The sequence below is a fragment of the Trametes versicolor genome (assembly GCF_000271585.1).
Source record: "Trametes versicolor FP-101664 SS1 unplaced genomic scaffold TRAVEscaffold_1, whole genome shotgun sequence".
NCBI classification, from domain to species: domain Eukaryota; kingdom Fungi; phylum Basidiomycota; class Agaricomycetes; order Polyporales; family Polyporaceae; genus Trametes; species Trametes versicolor.
The window spans coordinates 3,443,459-3,463,732 of NW_007360321.1; the positions used below are offsets into that span (position 1 = coordinate 3,443,459).

Sequence of the window (20,274 nt, forward strand, 5' to 3'; positions counted from 1 at the left end):
TGGAGGTCAAGAACACGCCGATGGATTTCGGAACGGCCTGATTATAGGTGTGACGGCCTTCCGTTACCGGGACGTGACTGCACGCGACGCGACGCGTGCGCTCTTAGCACCCGATTCCTCTGCAGTCGTCCGCTGCACCAGCCACGACTCGACCGACCGGCAACCCTCCTCCCCTTCCTCTCCTCCCACCCCCAATGAACACCGCGGGTCAGTACGGCGACCTCGCCACACAGCTGCTCACCGAGTCCCGGCGCTCAACCGCGACCTCCACGCTCTTCAAGTACAACGACGTGCTCGTGCGCGCCATCGTGCGCGAGCAGCGCGCGCTCGAGGCGCGCATCGAGGCCACCCTCGCCCGCTCCGCCGCGGACCCCGCCGCCGCCGCCCAGCCCGCCGCCGAGCACGCGTACATGCCGACCGTGCTGCTCTACCAGACCGCCATCCTCCGCAACAAGCGCTGCCTCCTCGCGTACCACCACCACCGCCTCGAGTTCCTCAAGGACCTCTTCTGGTCCGTCGGCGGCGCGCTCCCCCTCCTGCTCGCCATGCAGCCCGCCGGCGCCGCGGGCGGTGCGGCGCAGGTGCAGGCGCAGCAGCAGGCGCAGATGGGCGGGGCGGCGGCGCCGCAGGACGTGCGCTCGAAGCTGAGCCCGCACGAGGTGGACTTTCTGCGGTCGTACGCGGCGTCGCTGCTCACGCTGCGCACCGACGCGTTCTCGTCCGCGGCCGGGGCGGGCGCGGGCCTCACGGAGGACATCGACCTGCTCGCGCCGATCGCGCACCCGCCGAAGGACCTGCAGGTGCACGTCCGCGTCGTGCGCGACTGCGGCGTCGTGCACACCGAGCTCGGCGCGATCGACTTCAAGCGCGGCCACCGCTTTCTGGTGCGGCGGTCCGACATCGAGCATCTCATCGTGCAGGGGTACTTGGAGGAGTCGTGATCGTACGTGATGGGGGGAATCGGACTGGGCCGGGCGCGGTGTGTATCCATACGATGTCATTTGCTGTACTTGTTATCTTTGCTTCGATTATCGCTTTCACGCAAACTTCGACTCTCGGCACTACATTAAAGACTGCGTACGAAACCCGGGGTCCCGGGACCCCTAGCGATGTTCAACATTGTGACGTGCACACCGACCATTGAGCCCACAGAGCTATCTACGCAACGTGCAAGGTCACAGGGTGGTAATAAGAGCATAGCGGCGCGCTATGCTGCTGGGTATGTGGGGTAAAACAGAACGAAGGACGATAGAGGGGATAAAGGCAGGGTGCTGTCGGAACGGAGACGCGGGCGGACGGAGACAGCGGCGGAGAGCGGGCGTGGGGTGCTCTACGCTGCGGTTCCGCGGGGCAGGGAGACGAGGCCCTTACAGCTCGTCGCAGAAGGGCAGGTCCTCGTCGTCGTCGGCGGACACGGTCTCCGTGACCGTAGCGGCAGTCGACGTCGTCGCGGGGGTCGCGGTCGTGCTCACGGGGATGGCCGTCGAGGGGATGATGACAGCGGGCGTAGCGCTGCCGGAGGCAACAGCGGGCACGGCGATGGTGTTCGCGACGCAAAGAACCTGGACACCCACACGGGGCAACGATCAGCGCCCGCACAAACTATACACAGCAAAAGATGAAATAATGCGCACCTCGCCAATGTAGAGGTTAGTGCAGTCGGCATCGACCTGGGGGTTGTTCGTGTGGAGGAGCGTAGCGTTGATGTTGTACGTGCCGGTGACGAGGTCGCAGGAGTCGTTGGCCTGGACGACGTGCGTGGTCTGGCAGTCCTCGCCCTCGGTACCGAGGCAGAGGGTCTGGCCGATCTGGAGGTTGTCGCAGACGTTGTCAATGGCCGAGTTCACGACAGCGAGCTGGTACCTGGGAAGTGCAACTGTTGGTCAGTGATAGAGTAAGGAAAAGTAAGCATATAGGGACGTACGTGGACGCGTTGTTGGCAGCGGAGATGGTATCACACCAGTCGCCCTCCTTGACGGTGTACTGGCGCGCGCAGGAAGCCGCAAAGGCGACTGGAGAGGCGACGTGTCAGTCCGACTATCCAGATACACCCACCAGCGGTAGAATGTACGCACCCTGGGCGAGAAGGGGGGCGGCAACGAAAGCTGCGACGACTGAGCGGGCGAACATGGCTTCTGGTAGAATAGTGAAGGTAACGAGTGTGTCCGGGAGGTACTGCTAACGAAGGACGAAGCGTGGAGGGGCAGCCGCTGAGGTCGTCGGGGGCGTCGCTGGGAGCGTCGAGGGAGGAGGAGGGAGAGAAGATGGGAAGCTGGAGGGCGTCGCGCACCGTTGGCCGCCCTTTGAGATGGGCGCCTAAGCGATCATCACTTGGCAGGCTATCCGAGCCCGCCTCTGATTCGTGCGATCTCCCTTCTCCTCCAATACTGCAGGGCCGCAGCCATCCGCCGCTACTCCATCATCCCCTTGGCAACACTCCATCCCCATCCTCCTGCTCGACTCTGCAGCGCGTATACGAGGGGCAAGGCTCGCGTGTGCCTATTCCTCGCGTGGGACGTCACGAACGCGCCCTCGAAAATTGTGCGGCCTTCTCGAAGCCATCGCGGCGGTTGTAGTCGCATCACAACGAGTTCGCATTCAGCGAGTCTTCTGGGCGTGGCGCCGCTTGCCTTTGGTGCGGCACAACGGCGCATTGCCGGATTGCTCGGCATGCGCTGCGTGCGACTAGTGATAGATATGCAGACTCAAACAAAAACATACGAAGAGATGCATGCAAGCCGCTCATCGCCGAGTGCTACACAGCGGCCAATTATTGCCACAGATGGGCAACAACATCATGAACTAGGATCACAGGATGTATCAAAACGCGATGACATCTTCTCTGCTTCAGTTGACTTCAGTACCACCGAAGGGAATATAGTTATACTAAAACATACTGAGCATTTGTACGCCATGTCCTGAGTGAACAATGCCACGCTCCGAGTCCATCCCACGACGTTCCTAGAGAGTTGCCTTTTCGAGGGCATATCGTGCGCGTCTGAGCGAGCACCACGCCGTTGTGGTGCAGTTTCGTAAGAAATTCAGTTACGCGTGTTCTTCTATGCAGTTTCGATTCTCGAAATCCTCGAGTTTTGCCAGATATGGAATATTTTTTCGTATATGGCACAGGTGAGCAGCCCAGAGCAGAGACGCGTACAAGCCATTCGAATTAACGCTGGTACAAACGCGCTATACATGTCTCCTCAGAAACGTTGGGACCGCGAACGTTCGAACGCGCGACTACGCGCGACGCGACTCGTCCGGGTCGTCCCAGAGTATGAATAATACTTCGCTGAGGGATGTACCCGAAGACTGGATCAGTCTACTTTGACAAGAACTGCCACACTTGCCCAGCGACACCAGCCATCGTCTCCCTCCACTCCTTGCCGCCTGGATCGGTCGTCCGATCCACCCCATTCGCGCTGTGCAGCGCGTAGGGCACGCCACGGTCTCCCCCACGGCTCACCCCAGGGACAAGCGGCAGCTCGCCGAGGACGTCCACCCCGAAGCGCGCCGCCGTGGCGCGGAACGCGGCCGGGGGCCCGAAGAGCTCGTGCGGGGTTGTGCACGAGGGGCAGATGAAGTGCGACTCGTTCAGCAGGAGGCCGACGATCTGAGATGTATCGATGTGTGCGTTCAGTTAGAGGCACAGAGGCATGAGGTCGGGTGGAACGGAGACGCACAGGCACGGCTATCTTCTGGAACATGGACACGCCCTTCCTGACGTCGGTGAGCGCGACGTCTTGCGGCGTCGAGACGATGACTGCACCTAGACAAGATGTCGCTCAGCATATGCTCGTGTCAGTGAGCGCCATGCGTATGCCGCTTACCGTCGACGTTCACGAGCTGCCCGAGCGTGAGGGGCACGTCGCCCGTGCCAGGCGGCATGTCGATGACAAGGACGTCGAGGCCCGCACCGCCGTCGGGGTCGCGCCAGTCGACGTCGAAGAGGAGCTGCTGCACGGCCTTCTGGACCATGAGCCCGCGCCACACGACGGCCGTGTCCGCGGACGAGTCCGTGCCTGGCGCTTTGGGCAGCAGGAAGCCCATGGACATGCACGGGAGCCCGTGGTTCACTATGGGCACAATGGCCCCAGCTGCCAGATGAGGTAGTTAGCACGATTGAACCAGTGGCTCATCGACAGCACGGAGTTGGTGGCGTACCGTCGGTCAGCTGGGGTTCCTCTACGTTCTCGAGAGCCATAAGCTTTGGGATGGAGGGCCCGAAGATGTCGAGGTCGAGGATGCCGACACGGGGACGCTGTCGCGGTGCGTGCTCAGCATGCATCGCTAGCGAGAACGCTAGGTTCACTGTAACGGTAACGCATCATGACAATGTTAGCTCGTGTGTGCGGAAGTATCGGGCAGCCTCCGCTGACCTGCGACGGTACTCTTGCCCACGCCGCCCTTTCCGCTGGCGACGGCGAGCACTTTCGTGACGTGGGGCAAGGATCGTTTCTGGATTGGGCCGCCTCTGCGCGGCATCGTGGGCGGAGGGCCTGGCCGTCTTGGAAGCCCCTGCAGCAGCAGTCAGTCAGTGCATATGATGACATGTGTCTCCGCTGTATTCACCAGTGGGTTCTCATGCCGTGGCGGAGTGCACGACGCGAACCATCTCTGGCTCGAACGAGTAGCCTTCAGAGGAGCTTGCAGGCCCCGGACGAACATACCCGTCGACTTGTGCGAGCCAAGACGCTCGGAAGGGGCGTGGTGGAGAACACGCGTAACTTAATTTCTTACGGAACTGCGCCACAACGGCGCCCTCGAAAAGGCAACTCTCTAGGAACGTTGTGGGATGGAGCGTTGGAGCAATCGAGAATGCAGGCTGTCGACAGTGGAAAACGAGGTATTCTGGGTATCCTGTACGGTAGCGTCGTGGTACAGAGGCAAACAGATGGCGTACAAAACGGGACCCGGGCGTGCTACTGAACGCTTCGGCAAGCGCCGGCGAGCAGGCGCTCGCTCGCTCGAATCCAAAAACTAACAAGCGTGGCATTAATGTTCAATCAGGACATGGCATGCAAATGCTCAGTATGTTTTAGTCTAGCTATATTCCCTTCGGTGGCACTGAAGTCAAACTGAAGTAGAGAAGACGTCATGACGTTTCGATACATCCAGTGATCCTACTTGGTGATGTTCGAATACATTCCACAGCGAGGTATTATTCCTACTGTAAACAATACGTATAATCTACAACATTGACTTCACCATTCACTACCATTTCGCACCCAATCCAAACAGTCAGATATCGCTGGACGGCTCGCCCGCGTCCACGAGCTCCTCGTCGTCCTCCACCACAAAGCTATCAAACACATACTCATCCGGCCCCTCGTCCTCGGCCACCGGCGAGCTCGTCACCGCCCGCGCATACCGCGACGGCCCCGCCCTGCTCGGCCCAAACGCCGCGCGCCCCCTCCGCACCGGCCCATTTGCGAACAGCGGGCCCGCCCCACTGCGGCCCGGGGCCTGCGTCATTAGGCTCCGGCGGTACACCGCCGCCTGGTCGTACGACGGCGAGACCTGCGTCTGCCCGGGCTCGTCGACGAACATGCGGTCGTCGCTGTCGCCGTCCAGCGCGTGGTCCGGCTCCGACGAGCCCACGCTGAGCTCGTCGCCCGAGTGTGTCGCCTCGACGTCGATCCACGGGTTGTGCCGGGCAGCTTCCATCGCGTCGGCGAATTTGCGTTTCTTCTTCTTGGGCGGGGCCGCTGGTGGGGGCGAGGGGGAGCGAGGGCGCTCGCGTTGGAGGCGGCGTTGGGAGGGTGGGGGCATGGCGAGCGGGGAGGACCCGAGGTCGAGGGCTTCGTCCGCGACGCGCTTGCGCGGGAGCTTGCCGGGGGCACGGACTGCAAAGGTTGGCTCTGGCGGCAGATCATCCGAGCGCGGCGGAGAAGGGTCCGCCCGTACATGGGCGGGCAGCGCAGGAGGGCCCATAGCGGTCCTGTGGGAGGGTCTCAGCTTGTTATGTGGCGGCTGAGACGGTACGGGAGAGTCAAGAAACTCTGGCTCGTCGGAGAAGTTGAACGGTGAGGATTTGCGAGGGGGAGAAGAGTCCAAGAAGAGAGGTTCGTCGTCCGATAGTGCGAGGCTCTCTGCCCTCCTACGAGCCTCGGCAGGGGAGGAGGGGGTGAGTACAAGATCCGGCTCGTCGTCGTCTTCGATTAGCCATGCCATGCTATCGTTCCCCGGGCCCTTCTCTCGCTGGATGTCACCCTCCTGCTTCTCAGCTGAGGCACTGCGGGACGAGGGCGACGTAGAACGCGCTGGTGGGTGTGAGAACCTCCCATCAGGCTGGGATAGCCCTTGGCTGCGGCTACGAGCGCTCGTGCTCCTCGACGTTGACTGCAAAGGCCGATCGGGTGAAGAGTCTCTTGAAGGGCTCCTGGCTACCGGCCGCTTCGCCCGAATTGGACGCTCGGGGGACGAAAACAGCATCGCAGCGTCTGTACGACTCGTGGGCCCATCAGGTGTAGTGATGTCGATGATGGATCTGTCGAGCGGTATGTCTGGGGAGCTAGACCGTCTGGCTTGCTTCGTGCTCGCTCGTGCGATACGCGACTTCGCCGCAGGCGCCTTCGTGGCAGTCGCCTTACGACCGTCCGAGGAGCTCGAGGCCTTCTTCGACGCTGCCAGTCCAAGCTCTATCTCCCGGTCGTCAGAGTCGTCGCTCGATGCAAGGTCCAGTTGTGTCAGGGTCGCTTGGGCGGCAGCTTTCGTGGCTTTCTTCTTCGTCCCCGTAGTGGCTTTCTTCTTGCTTGGCCCAGCCGTAGTCGCGCTCCGAGCCAACGCCTTCTTGCCCTTGCCCGTGCCTTTACTAGACTCGGGCACTGCCGAGGCCGATTTAGCTCTCCGGAGTGCCGCGATCACGTCCGCTTCGATCTCTTCGTCCGTTGAGTCGTCTTCGTCCGCATGGTCGAGGTTGAACTGCAGCTTCTTCGCCCGCTTCCCGCCGCCAGCCTTGACCAAGAGCTCCTTGACGCTTACAAAACCCTTCGCCGCCGCAGCGGGAACGTTCCGCAGCGGGTCCGCGTCGCGCTTGCGCTTCTTAGCCTTGGGAGAGTCTCCGTTCATCATTGAGCCCTTGCGCGAGGGGCGCTCCTCGCGCACGTACTCCTCGATATCCATCTCCATCTCGACGGGCTCGGGATCGATGTCGTCGGGTACGAGGCGGTCGACATCGCCGTACACCTCGAGGTCGGAAGCGCGCACGATGAAGTGCTGGACGTCTTGGTAGTTCGACTGCGCCTTCTGCCAATTGTGTTCTTCGCGGCCTTGGGCAAGCAGGATGTGCACCGCGCCGGCGGCCTTGCGACCTGTCCGTCCGATACGCTGAAGCTATAAAGCGGCGTTCACATCATGAAGACTCTGCGGAGAGACAGACGAAGCTCACCATGCGGATCGGGGTCTTCTGCGCGTCGTAACAGACGATCACGTCTACCTCGCCGATGTCCAATCCTTCTTCCCCGATCGAAGTGGAGACTAGAAGATTGTACTTGCCGGCCTTGAATTGTTCGATGACCTACAGAGTGTCCGCATGTCGGCATATATACAGCAACGTAACTCCAGAGCAGACCACTCACCTCCAACTGTTCCTTCTGCGCATAACCCTTCTTCCCTTGCTTATCGGTACCCTGACCGATGAATGCCTTCGCTCTGATGATGGGCGACTCCTTGTTGAGCAACTCCACGATCTCCTCCACGCACTCCCGGAAGGAAACAAACACCATAGCGCGCGACTTGCACACGCCTGATGCGTCCGCAGGATCAGGCAGTTCCTTTCCGAAGTGGTCGATGAGCAGCGTGCGGAGCGTGTCCATCTTGGGGTGCATCGAGAACCCCCGCGAGGCCTGTTTTTCGAGCTCCTTCATGAGGTTCGCGAAGCCCTCCATCTTGCGAATAGCCTTCTTCGAGGAACTGTCATCGGCACCGCCGCCGGTAGCGATATCCTTCAGGTAGCCGTAGCACATCGCGATGCTGTTCTCCATCTGTGCGCGTGAGTTAGTCAAGTGTCCATTCACCTCATACGCAGTACTCACCAAGTAGCCCATTGCTCGCGCCAAAGGGCCAAGTTGCGCGGCAGCGCCGATGGCGTATTGCGGGGCTCGCGACTTGGCCATCTCACCGACCGTAGATTGACACCGGAAGGGGTGCAACATGCTTGGAGCAGTGTTGCCATTCTTGAGGAATCCGGCAGCCTGCACCTTCTTGATGAGGGGCTGAAGACATTCGTTAGATGTGGTTCTGCGTCGCTACTGAAGAGCACTGACTGTCATGAGGGAGGCTAATGCATCCCGAATCAGGACAATGTCTTCTGTCATGTGGACGTGGTGTTCCGTCTCGTGTTTCGTGTGGAGGTACTTCTTGAGGTCGGAATCGGATTCGTTGCGGATTTCGATGTGGCTGATATGTAATGCATCCACAATTTCCTGAACAGCTTCGGGCTTGCTTCCGGGGGTTGCGGTGAGCGCCATGATGCGGAAATGAGGATTGTGTTGCATCATGTATCGCACGACTTGCGCATAAGCGTAGTCCCCTGTTCCTCTGTGGGCCTCATCTATGAAGTTGATTACTGAGACGTGCACGAAGTACTTGCTACTATAAAAACATACCAACAACTATGAGCACTATGTCTAGTGCGTCGACATGATGATTGATAAGGTCGTTCAAGAACGTTTGAGGCGTGGCGTAGAAAACGCGTTTGTCCCTCCACTAAAGCACAGTCAAGCATGCGCATACATAACAAACAAGAACTTACTGCTGCGATGCGCCTATCCTTGGTCACGTTGCCCGTGAGCTCAGCGGCGGCACTACCTGGGATTCCGCAGGTCTTGTGGCAGGCATCTATCTGTTGCGCTACAAGTGGCTTCGTGGGGGCAACGAAGACGACCTTTCCCTGAGGGAACCAATTATAATCTGGCGTAGTGTCAGCTGTGACCAGGTAACTAGAGACTGTTGGCGTACAGTTTAGCATCACCACTCCAGCAATGAAGGTCTTTCCCAGGCCCGTAGGAAGGGCGACGAGTGTATTCTCGTAGAGGCATTTCTTGACGATATTGTACTGGTAATCTCGTTTTGGCTTGTTGAGCGGATATATCCACGTCTTCGCCGCTAGTCTGTCCGCAGACAGTTTCATAGTGGGAGTCTGGGCGCGATGTGTCACTATAAAGTCCGCGTTGCAAGCACCATATACATACCGGTCTAAGAGCGCGTATAGAAGAAACGGTGAATATTTAACACGTACAGGTAGTTTCAGGGCACTCACCCAACGGGAACCTCGGGGGCAGGGAATTGTTCGAATTCCATGGCTTCTTCCTCTGCTTCATCATCTGAGGCTCGACCCTTCCCCTTGTCTGGGATTGCCTTGGGCTTTCTCCAGCCAGTCTTCGCATAGGCCGTACGATCCCACTGCTTCGTCTTCTTCGCCTGCCCTGCAAGGGGCATCTGTCTCGAGCGGGTGCGCTGAAATTGTCTTGGAGGTGGAGCTGCTGGTTTCGCGGGTTCGACGTCGTTTGCGACGTCCCCGAAGAGAGTCAACTGGGCGCCCTTGGAGGGCCTTCGAACGAGCCCATTTGCCCTGGACGGCCCTGGGACTGGATTAGCGGGTGGCTGGAGTCTACCGTGTTGAATGTCAAGCTCTCGCTGACATATCGCGTCGAACTGAGCTAGTGCCGCATCGTCCACGATCACGTCGTCGAAAGCATCGCCGTAGTCACTGGAGTCGTCGAGCTCGATGATATGTGATGCAGACGCGCGACGAGGAGAGGAAGCCTTGGCCACAGCAGCAGGCCTTGAGGCAGATGAAGAGATGTGTGTAACCGGTTTATGAGGAGGAAGACGCATAGGAGGCTGGGCGGATTTGAACTTGGAGGTGGGGACCGAATTCGCAGTGGCTGGGCGACTTGCCGCAGCTGGTGCGGACGGAGGTATATGGGCAGCTTCTATGGCCTCAACCTCGTTGATGAATGCTGAGTCCAGCTCATCGTCAAAGTAGTCGTCGTCGCTCATCGTTGATGGAGGGAAAAGACGCTATGGCGGCGGGAAGGAGGAGGGAGGAGGCAAGTTGTGGCGAGCGCGCTCAAGACGCGACGCGCGAATTCACCGCGTCTTGGTCACATGACCGGTCCGACGCTGTAGATTGAGACGGGAAATATTTAATGTTTGTTTTACTAATTCGCTAAATATTCCTACGGCATCCCTGCAGCTCGTGCCACTGGCCTGTGGGCCTGGCTGTCTGCCGTGCTTCCAAGGGACGACTTCGACCCCTCCGTTGTCTCCATACTCTATCTCTGCTCATTGCTTGGTCTCTCTCGTCGCTGTCCTGCTCATTGCTGTCTCAGATTGCTCTCAACATGTCCTCAGACGCCGTTGCGCGCTGGAACGCCATACCCCTCAACCGCCCAGATCCTAACGAGGCTGCCCAGCCATCGTTGAAGGTACTCGTTGCGCATTCTCCGAACCTCGAATACACCCTGCATGCTTCTTCTCCCTCCCCCATACTACCCAGCGTACTCGGCCGGACGGAGACGGAGACGGAGACGAGGACGAAAGCGAGGACGATGTCTCCTTGGTCTCCCGCTCTCCCTCCCCTCCGCCCCCCGATGTCATGGATATAGATAAATATGACGAGTACTACTCCCGCAAGCCCGAGCGCGAGGTCATCACCGTCGAAACGAAGATCAAGAGCACCAATGTGGGCTTCTCGATGCTCGCGAAGATGGGCTGGGTTGAAGGGTCGCCACTCGGGCTCTCAGGAGACGGTATGTTTATTGTTCACAGCCGATGCGAAGTGTTCCCTTACGCGCAACAAAGGCCGTGTCGACCCGGTGCCATTCTATGTCAAGAACGACCTTACTGGGCTGGGAAAGGCCAACCAAGATGTCCGCATGAGTAAGTTCTTGTAAATGGGCCGGAGTCCGGGCCTAACAAACGTCCCCCAGTCGAGACGACGGTCTCTCAGCGCCGCAAACTGGACTCTGAGCAACAAATCAAGGAAACCGAGGAACAGCGCAAACAACGCGAAGTACGTCCCATACAGCCCTGCCCCGGCGGCGCAGAATACTGACGCACACCCGTTCCCAGGAAGCCGTCGCGCGCCGCGTTGCGGTGCAGTCCGAGCTCTCGAGCGTGCTCCGGCCCTTCTACTGCGAAGTGTGCGAGAAGCAGTTCCAGAATGTCGCGCAGTACGACGAGCACACGAACTCGTACGCACACCACCACAAGGTGCGCTTCCGCGACATGCAGGCCACGCAGCGCGCAAGCCGCAACACGAAGGAGGAGGTCGACAAGCGCAAAGAGAAGGAGCGCAAGCGCGAGGAGAAGGAGCTCCGCAAGATCGCAAAGGCCGCAGGCGTGAAGATGGCGAAGCCGCCCGTTGCGCTCGCGCCGGCCGGCGAGCCGTCCTCTGTGCCCGGCGGGCCTGCGAAGAGCGGGTGGGCAACGCTTGGCAGCTCTGCTGCGGCAGTACAACCTGCGGAGCCTCCCAAGCGGTCAGGGTGGGCCACGGTAGGGGACACGCACCAATCCTCCGGGAGTACGAGCACCCGAGGTGGATGGGCGAACGCGGATACACCTGCGCCACCGTCGGGTCCACCGGCTCCCCCGAGTGCAGCGCCTCCCTCGCCACCTACAGCGACATCCGGAGTTCCTTCCAGGAACGACTACAGAACTGCACCTGCGTTCCGGACTGCGGGATGGACCTCTCTTGAGACGGGCGGCTCCGTCCCACCACCTCCCCCACCCGCACTGCCGCACAACGCTCCGCCACCTTCCATGATACATGCCCCAGGGCCGCCCCCGCCAGTCCCGCGCGAGACTCGAGGAGGCTGGGGGCCAGCAAGCGTGCCTCCCAGCGCAGGAGGGTGGTCATCAATACCCCCTACGGCCGCACATCCACCCCCGGTGCCACCTTTCGGCGCGCTCCCGCCCTCCGCTCCTCAGACATCGAGGCTCCCTCCACCACCCAAGCCCGCCGCAGGCCCCACCAAAGAGGCGTCGCGATCTGGATGGCAGAACTTCCGTGCAGGCGCGCCTGGTCGCCGTCGGTAATGCTCACATCGTGCATTTCGAGGTGTGAAGGATGAGTTACAAGAAAGTGGAATATGAACGTATAGTACTAACTAGCTACATGGTCGGGTTCTGTAATTTTAATATGTACGCTGATGATGACGAAGTGTATAACTTGACGGAGAGAACGACGCGGAGTACAACCCAAGGAAGATGTCACCGAGCAGAGGTGGACGCATGCAGGCTGAGAATATTACGGCGAGAGTATATCTGGGAGTCCGAAGAACGACAAAGGAAGGCATGCGTGAAAGTTCACTCTGAATCGCTCGCTGAACTCTCGTCCGAGCTCGACTCCGCGGAGGAATGCTCGCTCTCCTCTGCTGGCCCCGCGCCGTTCGCGCCTCCTCCAGACGCCCGCCCACCCTGCTCGAAGGACTTCAGCTTCTCCTCCAGCGCGCGGATCTTCTTCGTCTCGACGTCCTCGTCCATGCTCTTCCGCTTCAGCCCGCCAGTACCCGTGCCCTTGCCAGTGCGTGGTCGCTTGACTGGGGGCTTGAGTGGTCGGATGACGAAGTTGTAGAGCTTCGTCAGTACAGCTGCTGGAAGCTGGTCGATCTCGAGCTCGATCTCTTCCGTACTCTGCTGAGGATGTCAATCACTGGCTCCAGCGGGGTTGGACACAAAGCAAGACTCACGTCACGAATCTCTGGCACGCCCTCGTGGATGATCTGGATGACCCTCTCGAGTTTCGCGCCGTCGAGCTTACTGATCGTGTCGCTGAGGTCCTTCTTTTGCTCGAAAGTGAGGACATCGTCGTCGGTAACAGGCTTCTTCGTCTTCTTGCCCTTGGGGGCAGGAGGCGCTTTCGTCTGTTTCGGTGTGGGTTTCGACGTCGACGCTACAGGAGGAGTGGGCTTGGGCGGCTTCTCCTTCTTCTTCTCCTTCTTCTCCTTAGCCGGTCGTTTCAGCGAGGCGAGGTGGTTCTTCATATTCTCGATTTGCGTCTCCATGTCCGCAATCATACCTTGGAGTTGGCGTGCTACACTCAGCACCGTTAAGAGGGCAACTTTAGAACACGAAGCACTTACGAGCACGCTCGTCCTCGGACCCTTCCTCCTCCTCCTCCTCGTCATCGCTGTCCTCGTATGGACGCGGGGAAGGCAGGTTCTTCCACTTCTCTTCGAAGAGGACTTGAAGAGCCTTCCCTGCCTCGTGGACAGGATTGCCGGGAGGATTGAAGGTCATGCAGTTCTTGACCATCAACCTGAAGTCCTCGCGGAACTTCTCAGCCGTGCTGTACTCGCCGGCGTCCAGCTTCTTCTTCATCGTCGCCAGATCCATGGGTTTCTTGACGACCTTGGGATACTCAGGGATCCCCATCTTCACCGGGTCTGTAGGGGGGATGTCAGGAAAGCCGCGACGCGCTATGGAAGTACAGAACACATACCGACTGGCTCGTAGAAGGGATGCGCGATGGTATAATGCTGCTTCTGGTGAAGATCCTTCCAGAGCTTCTCACAGAACTTCAGCTGCTCCGCAGTGGCCGCATCCCTAGGAGCCTTCGCTTTCCGTGGTTTCCGTGTTGCCTCAGCGTACGGAAGATCCTTCGGGGCTGGAGGGTGGATCTCGCGCTTCGGCCGACTGACGCCCGCGGCCTCATCGTTCCGCCTGATGACGGGTACGGGGTTAGAAGGACGACGGGCAGCTTTCTTCGGAGGCGCAGGCGGAGGGGGAGGAGGAGGGGTCGCGATCTTCTTCGGTGCAGGAGGTTTGGGCTGGCCAAAATCAGCCAGAATTTCTTCAATAGATTTATTGAAGCTTACCTCCTCGGGCGGGGGCATTTGCTTCACCTGCTTGTCGAAGACAGCCTCAACGCGCTTGCCCATTTGCGTCACAGGATGGTCTGGACCGTTGAATGTGAGGCAGTTCGCAAAGATGAGGCGAATGTCCGCGACGATATCGTCGACCGAGCCGTACCGAGGGTTAGCAGGGTTGGGATCAGGCTTCGCGGGATTAGAAGTCGTAAGCTTGCGCTCGATGGAGGAGAAATCCATGGGGTGCTTGATGATGGTCGGGTAATGGGGAATGCCCAACGCGACAGGGTCGACGGGGTTGAGGAAGGGGCCAGAGTCCTTCATCCGCTTGAGCGTGCGTACGGTCGACAGACAGAAGCGCCATTGAGCCGGGGTGAGAGTAGGCGGAGAAGTCGATGGAAGAGGCGTGATAGTCGCGGGAGGGGACACGGATGCTGGAGGTGGAGTGGCAGTCTTCAGAACGAGATGCGAAGAAGGCAGATTAGCACGCCCCATAGCGGCGCACAGGGGGGAAATATGTGCTTACGTTTGCGAGCGACGCTCTCTCCGCATCCGAGTATTTCCTAGCTCTCTTAGCGGGCGGGGGTTTATCATCATCATTGTCATCGTTATTAGCATTGACAGAATTAGCGTATGGAGTTTGTCCGTTAGGGAGACCGTTCGTCTGGCCACTCGCATCCGACATCTCCACGTCTGCGCCTTTCGCAGACGCGTTTTCTTCGGCCATCTTCACGTCCTCCAACAGCTCACCGGGCGGTGGCGGAGGTGTGCCGTGTGGAGGCGCGATCGGGATGGAGTCTTATGCGCCGACGCGTAAGGCGACAAAGACGCGTCGACAATGGCAAGGTACTCACCAGGGTCTACAGGCGTGCTGACCTGGGGGACGACGGACGCGTCCTCCAGCTGCTCCGCCTTGGGGAGCGCGGGAGGTTCGTGTCGCGCGTCACTCTCCTGCTCAGTGAAGTCGACGTCGATCTTGATGTCGGACACGAGGGAGTTGTTGATGGGCGTGGCCACAGAGTCTACGGCAGGCGAGTCCGGGGCAGAGACAGGGTCGGGGAGGGCGCCATTGAGTGTTGTTGCGGAGAGCGCGTCGGTCATCGTTTCCGGCCAAGGCGGCGCGTGACAGTCACGGAGGGGTGACAGAGGGCAAAGGGAGCAGGTGAGATTTGGGGGGACAGGAGATCCGAAGTTGGGCTAGAGTCTTTATACGCGCAACGAAATAAGGTTCGATCTCCCGCGTCCTCAATTTCCTCCCTATCCCGTTTTCGTCTCCGCCCGGCCCTCCCTTGCTCTCCTTTCTGTCTCTTTCGTTCGCGCACATATCCACAGCATCTATCTACCGCTTTTCCTCGCCCTCCTGCTCCTCCTCCGCGAGCGCAAACACGGGCTTTGGCTGGTTTGCGCGCCAAGCTGAGTTCGAAAATAAGGTTCACACGTCAGCAAATCACAGCCGGACACAAACAACACCAATCAGAGTCTGGCTCCATCAGCGTTGAAAATTTGTCGACTCACCCGCGGTCCAAACTGGATTCTCGTCGGCACTTGCAGCCAGCTTGAGCAGGGCTTCGCGCGGCTAGGTGGCAAAAACAGTTAGCACGTCCGAAACAAGAGATGAGCTTGAGACAAGCGGTGGTCGTGGACGGGGAGGAAGATGGGAAGGTCAACGAGGACTCGGAGACTGGGCCAGACCAGGACCCCGGAGCTCTTCCGGATGGCAACGCGCGGTGGGCGTGTCACAACCGGCAATCCACGGACCCCTCTGATTGGACTCTGCACCCCAGCGGAAAAAAACCAGCCTGCGCCCGCTCTCTCGCTCAGCGAGCAGATAGTGCGCTGGCGGCGCGCGAAGAGTGTCCTGAGTGTCCAGGGCATCTCCTCCACCCGCTCACAACGATATCGGATGGATAGATGGAGGATAGCTGATGTCAGATACGGAAGAAGGTGATGTCCGGAAAGGCGCGGAGGAAGGCGAGTCAAAAACTCTGCGAGAAAAGAACTCACATCCTCGTCTCGGGTCGTGTCCCTGACCAAATTCTGAACAACGTGTTGCGTTGCACTCGCACCCACTCGTCCACCTCGCCCAGGGCCAGTGACGGGAAGTTCTGGCCGACGACTCTTCTGAGGATCCATCCGCTCCTTCTCCCTCTTGCGCTTCGTGCTGCGACCGATTTCGCTGTCCCGGAACATGGGCAGAGCATGCGGCGTAATGATAGTGGGAGCAGACACAGCGTCCGACATGTCTTCCACGGTCGCTTTCCTTGGAGGACCCTTGTTGAGGAGCAACTTCGCACCGTTGGCGGACATATCGGGCGAGTACAGCACGCATATTTGGCCGTTGGATAGACCTGTGAGGACCTGTATTGCGATGAGATAACATCGCCAAATCATCACCTCAGACTCACACACCTGGTTGATCTTCGAATGCCAATACACTTTCACTGGTGTCGATTCAACCTCGAGGTCCTTGACGGTCTCGAGCGTGTCCTTCTGCATGAACAGCAGATGACCTCTGGCCCCCTTCGAGGTCGCGCCTGCCCCTGTGACGACATACTTGTTATCGGGACTGAAGATGGCATTTGTCTGCGGATATAGCGTTGCCAGGCCCGTGCGAGTGACCAGTGGTTTCTTGAACGAGCGCAGGTCCCACACTAAACCTGACGTCAATCCCAGCACCCATCAAGCATGTCGGATGACTCACGCTTCACCGTGTCGTCGCCACCGCGAGTGAGCACAGTCCGCCCGTCAACTGAGAATACCACCGAGCCCGTCTCCGTACCCTTCGTATGGGCGCCCTCGATGCTCAGGCTCGGTCGCACAAAGTTGGACTTCGTTTGCCACATATGCAGGGCCCCATCCATGCACGCTGCACGGGAGCGATTAGTGGTGTCTCATAGCGGCGCACACAGGGCACGTACCACCGCCAATCAAGCCGCCGTCGGGAGAATACGCGCATGCATGCACTTTTGTGCGCGCACCGCGCTCCTTCGATTTGACAACAATCACTGTCTTCTGTTTCCGCTTGTCCTCGACATCCCAGATGCTGCGTTTTACGTCAATGGGCGGCGCGGGATATGGAGACAGGGCCTGGGACGAACCGGATTGTTGAGTCAAGCGAGCTGGTGATGAATGTTTGCGGGTCCCTCGGATGCCACGCACAGGCCGTGAGCTCGGCGACGTGGCCGCTGCGCACATGACCGTGGGTCAGACGCACGCATGCAGTGGGGGAGAAGAGGGTCACGTACGACGTATTCTTCATGTCACGGATATAGGGATCGCCCTTGACATAGGTGCCCCTGCCAGTCAGGTCAGACTGCCCGTTCACAGACAAGCAAGGTTGTACGCACAGCTCCTCTCCATCACGGTCGTACATCTTCGCTTGCGTCGTGCCCGAGATTGCGAGGAATTGTCGGCCGTCATTCGAGAACTTCAGATCATGTACCTATGCGGGACCTCACGTTAAGCCGACAGCACCTGATACGAGCTAGAGAGGGGGGCGCACATAGTAAGAGCCGGCAGGTTCCCAAGTCTTGAATGGCTTACACCTCCAGTCCATTCCACCGAAGTCCCACAGCTTGCAATCGTAGTCATGCGAGCCAGACAGCACCCGCGCACCGGACGGATCCATCGTCAACGCAGACACGACCTTGGTGTGGTCCTTGAGGATAAGCTCGTGCGAGATGGGGAAATGTGGCTGGTCGAGGTCGTCGTCCGACATGTCGAACTCGGGCTCCTCCTCCTCGTTGCCATCCTTGGTCTGAGGCGGCGGCGGAGCAGGGCCAGGTTCAGAGTCGGAGTCCTGTTCCTCCGAGTTTGGCCCCGCAAGCACGGAGGAGGTAGCCAAGGGAGGTGCACCGTCCTCTGCCTTTATGACTGGTGCCGAGGAAGATGGAAGCTGCGGTTGTCTATGAGCTCTTTCCCATGTACAAATGTCTGGCTACCGCGTACCATGTCACTTCGCTTGTTCTTCTCGAACCTCTTAGGGTCCAGTTGGCGTTGCTTGGTCTTCTTGCCAAACCCGCCTATGCCCATTGCCGCAAACACGTCCATGTCCGACATGTTTGCAAGATATCTTGGGTAGTGTAGCAAAGGTAGATATAGCTAGGGCGACTGCCGGGTATGAGTGTACAACAAAAGCGAGAGAGTTGCTGGAACTGAGGCTGATTGCGGCGAATGTGGAGTTCTGAACCTGGCGCGCAAGCTTGGCGCAAGTAGAACGGGCGCTTACACGCTTACGTGTGTCGCGACTTGCCGAGACGCGCTCATATTTGTGCGCGTTTGAGGCGCCCTGGTTCCTCCATCCAACAGCCACCAGCCCTCGCTGTGGCCAACGACCACTCGTTGCCCGGGGAGCCTCCCTATCCATTAACACACCGTCATTTGCCCTCCCAGAACAACCCCATCGCGATGCTGAAGCGTCAGAGGTCTTCGCCGTCGTTCGTACCGGACACGCCTTACGCGGCCACACCGGAGCCTGCAATCGATGCCTTCGAGAGGGTGGCTAAACGGAGACGACAAATCGCGCCACTACGAGCTAGGGCTGCCACCCATGGAAACAGCTCGTGGGGTAGGGACGACACAGACGGCGAGGAGGATGTAGAGGGCGACGAGCATCCTGCCGATCAAGCGGAATCTTCAGAGCAAGCGCAACGCATGGAGCAGGCGGGGGAATACAGAAACGTCAACACGCTTCTTCATGACCTCCATGCAGAACAGAGGCATCGTATACTCTTCACTTCCACCTCTCCCGACTTCCATCTGTCCTCGCCGCATCAACATATCCATCCCGAGCATCCCTACCGCCACCACTTCGCTGCCCCGGACAAGACCGCACCTGCGCTATCACACGACGACTCGCAGATTTCCGCGCATCATGATATTCACAAGCACACGCCGTCGTTTACGATATCTATTCCAACCAAGGATGCGGATGTAGTGGATTACGTCGAGGTCCAGCGTGTAACGCAACGATACGAGGATGCAAACAGGTATGTCTGCTCTATTCATGACAATGCTTCCCGCGTTGACAATCTTCACTATGATAGGTTGCTCGGATCTGTCTTCCTCCACCGCCGGAGACAGTTTGATAACCCAAATTTCCCGGACCAAACCTAATGCGTCCGCAGTGCCCTTCCCCTATCGTTGGCGAGCCCTTTACACCCTTTACCCTTGCTTCCCTCATCGTCGCCCTGTATGCTCTGTGTCGCTCGTTCGGTCACGCTACAATCTCCCGCCCATTACCTTACGTCTTTGGCATCGCATCTATCGTCGAACACTGTTTTCGCTAGCATTACGTTCATCTCCTGTATATCAACCCCATGCATTATCACGTTTTTATGTTTGGCATCGCATTCATTACATCCACCGAGCACTCCATCGACTCGTGAACCTTGTATACATAGATACGGTACTAGATAGGCAAACGTCGCGACGTGCAAGGCGATGCCCCAAGAACTAGAACATGACGATTGAACCGCATTTCGCATCCGAACGTGCACGGCGTGACAGATCGCAGGGCTTCTGTGGGCTTCAGCTGACCTGCGTAGACACACCAGTCAAACCCAAATCCACATCTCGGGCAAGCGCATCGCTCAGTTCTTGGTTGAGAAGGTCGTTCATCGACCGACCGTCTCGCGCGTAGACCCACCCGTCTTCTTCCGGCGCATAGTCATACCGCTTCGGTCCGCTGCACGGAGAGAAGAAGCCTCGGTCAATGGTACTTCGTGGACAAGCAACGGCAGGGATGCGCACCTAAATGGGGAAGACAGCCATATCTGCTTATTCGGCGGCTGCTTGTTGATAACATATGTCCCCTTGCTGCCTAGCTTCAGCGTGAGGACGCCGCTCTGCACAGGTACGGGCGCGGTCAGATGTCTTGGCTCAGGGCTCGGGGCGGCTGTATGCGGATGGCTACTCACGCTATATTCGACCTCGCATTCGGGGTCCGCCATATCGTCCAGAAGGGCCTCTAGCGACTCGAGCATCGTGTCCATGGTGGCGTCCGCATACTGATGGTACAAGTGCGTCGGCAGGTCACTGCGCAGATGCCGAGAGGTGTCAGTCGCGCCCGCAGTGCACGAACCAGTTGCCCGGTGTCAGACCTGTGCTTCACCTGCGGCGGAGGTGTTGCTAGGTGTCGTCGTTGGCACTCCGCGTGAAGGGTTGGTAGCCGCGACCGCTGTTGCTGGGAGAGGAGGCGAATGGCTCGAGGGATGCCGGCCACAGGTGCGTGCCGTGCGAAGAGCGATGAACGCGAAGCGAGACGACAAGACTGCCTGAGGGGATTCATGTATGGTCACGAAAGCCTTGGGGTTATAGATGCAGGAAGAGGCGTATGTCAAGGAATAGCAGGGAGACGATGGTCAAGTACGGACGTGAGGGAACGAGGACAAGCTATGATGCAACTTCTGCTTCGAGTGCAGAATTACTACATTAGGGTTAGGGTCGCAATGTCGGC

General features: G+C 59.0%; 6 protein-coding genes across 6 annotated transcripts; all 6 read right to left on the minus strand.

Annotated features, from left to right (window-relative positions):
- Positions 1 to 399: 399 nt before the first annotated feature.
- TRAVEDRAFT_25899 (uncharacterized protein) lies at positions 400 to 2,246 on the minus strand. Its single transcript, XM_008033686.1, has 4 exons — positions 2,076 to 2,246; positions 1,925 to 2,012; positions 1,635 to 1,863; positions 400 to 1,562 (listed from the first exon to the last, which is right to left on the minus strand). Exons 1-4 carry the CDS (start codon positions 2,128 to 2,130, stop codon positions 1,368 to 1,370), a joined length of 567 nt encoding a protein of 188 aa, XP_008031877.1. The 5' UTR covers positions 2,131 to 2,246; the 3' UTR covers positions 400 to 1,367.
- Positions 2,247 to 3,322: 1,076 nt separating this feature from the next.
- On the minus strand, positions 3,323 to 4,485 carry TRAVEDRAFT_42287 (P-loop containing nucleoside triphosphate hydrolase protein; the record flags this gene model as incomplete). The annotated part of the gene is made up of 5 exons (XM_008034022.1): positions 3,323 to 3,613; positions 3,684 to 3,769; positions 3,831 to 4,097; positions 4,165 to 4,311; positions 4,380 to 4,485. The coding sequence occupies 5 exons, from the start codon at positions 4,483 to 4,485 to the stop codon at positions 3,323 to 3,325; spliced, it is 897 nt and encodes a 298-aa protein (XP_008032213.1).
- Positions 4,486 to 5,241: 756 nt separating this feature from the next.
- TRAVEDRAFT_111006 (P-loop containing nucleoside triphosphate hydrolase protein) lies at positions 5,242 to 10,005 on the minus strand (the record flags this gene model as incomplete). Its single annotated transcript, XM_008034954.1, has 10 exons — positions 5,242 to 7,335; positions 7,391 to 7,519; positions 7,581 to 7,985; positions 8,037 to 8,216; positions 8,268 to 8,554; positions 8,610 to 8,709; positions 8,756 to 8,913; positions 8,962 to 9,142; positions 9,268 to 9,768; positions 9,877 to 10,005. The coding sequence occupies 10 exons, from the start codon at positions 10,003 to 10,005 to the stop codon at positions 5,242 to 5,244; spliced, it is 4,164 nt and encodes a 1,387-aa protein (XP_008033145.1).
- Positions 10,006 to 11,925: 1,920 nt separating this feature from the next.
- Positions 11,926 to 14,962, minus strand: TRAVEDRAFT_25901 (Bromodomain-containing protein). Its single transcript, XM_008033687.1, has 7 exons — positions 14,672 to 14,962; positions 14,344 to 14,615; positions 13,827 to 14,270; positions 13,451 to 13,778; positions 13,092 to 13,394; positions 12,699 to 13,027; positions 11,926 to 12,642 (listed from the first exon to the last, which is right to left on the minus strand). The coding sequence occupies exons 1-7, from the start codon at positions 14,916 to 14,918 to the stop codon at positions 12,316 to 12,318; spliced, it is 2,250 nt and encodes a 749-aa protein (XP_008031878.1). The 5' UTR covers positions 14,919 to 14,962; the 3' UTR covers positions 11,926 to 12,315.
- A 194-nt stretch (positions 14,963 to 15,156) lies between these two features.
- On the minus strand, positions 15,157 to 17,867 carry TRAVEDRAFT_111867 (transcription factor; the record flags this gene model as incomplete). The annotated part of the gene is made up of 11 exons (XM_008034955.1): positions 15,157 to 15,230; positions 15,333 to 15,393; positions 15,822 to 16,175; positions 16,227 to 16,468; positions 16,519 to 16,683; positions 16,736 to 16,860; positions 16,916 to 17,002; positions 17,063 to 17,113; positions 17,165 to 17,259; positions 17,320 to 17,712; positions 17,766 to 17,867. The coding sequence occupies 11 exons, from the start codon at positions 17,865 to 17,867 to the stop codon at positions 15,157 to 15,159; spliced, it is 1,749 nt and encodes a 582-aa protein (XP_008033146.1).
- A 319-nt stretch (positions 17,868 to 18,186) lies between these two features.
- TRAVEDRAFT_159598 (Frataxin) lies at positions 18,187 to 20,106 on the minus strand (the record flags this gene model as incomplete). Its single annotated transcript, XM_008034956.1, has 5 exons — positions 18,187 to 18,805; positions 18,863 to 19,503; positions 19,569 to 19,663; positions 19,736 to 19,853; positions 19,919 to 20,106. The coding sequence occupies 4 exons, from the start codon at positions 20,104 to 20,106 to the stop codon at positions 19,347 to 19,349; spliced, it is 558 nt and encodes a 185-aa protein (XP_008033147.1). The 3' UTR covers positions 18,187 to 18,805; positions 18,863 to 19,346.
- Between the last annotated feature and the right edge of the window lie 168 nt (positions 20,107 to 20,274).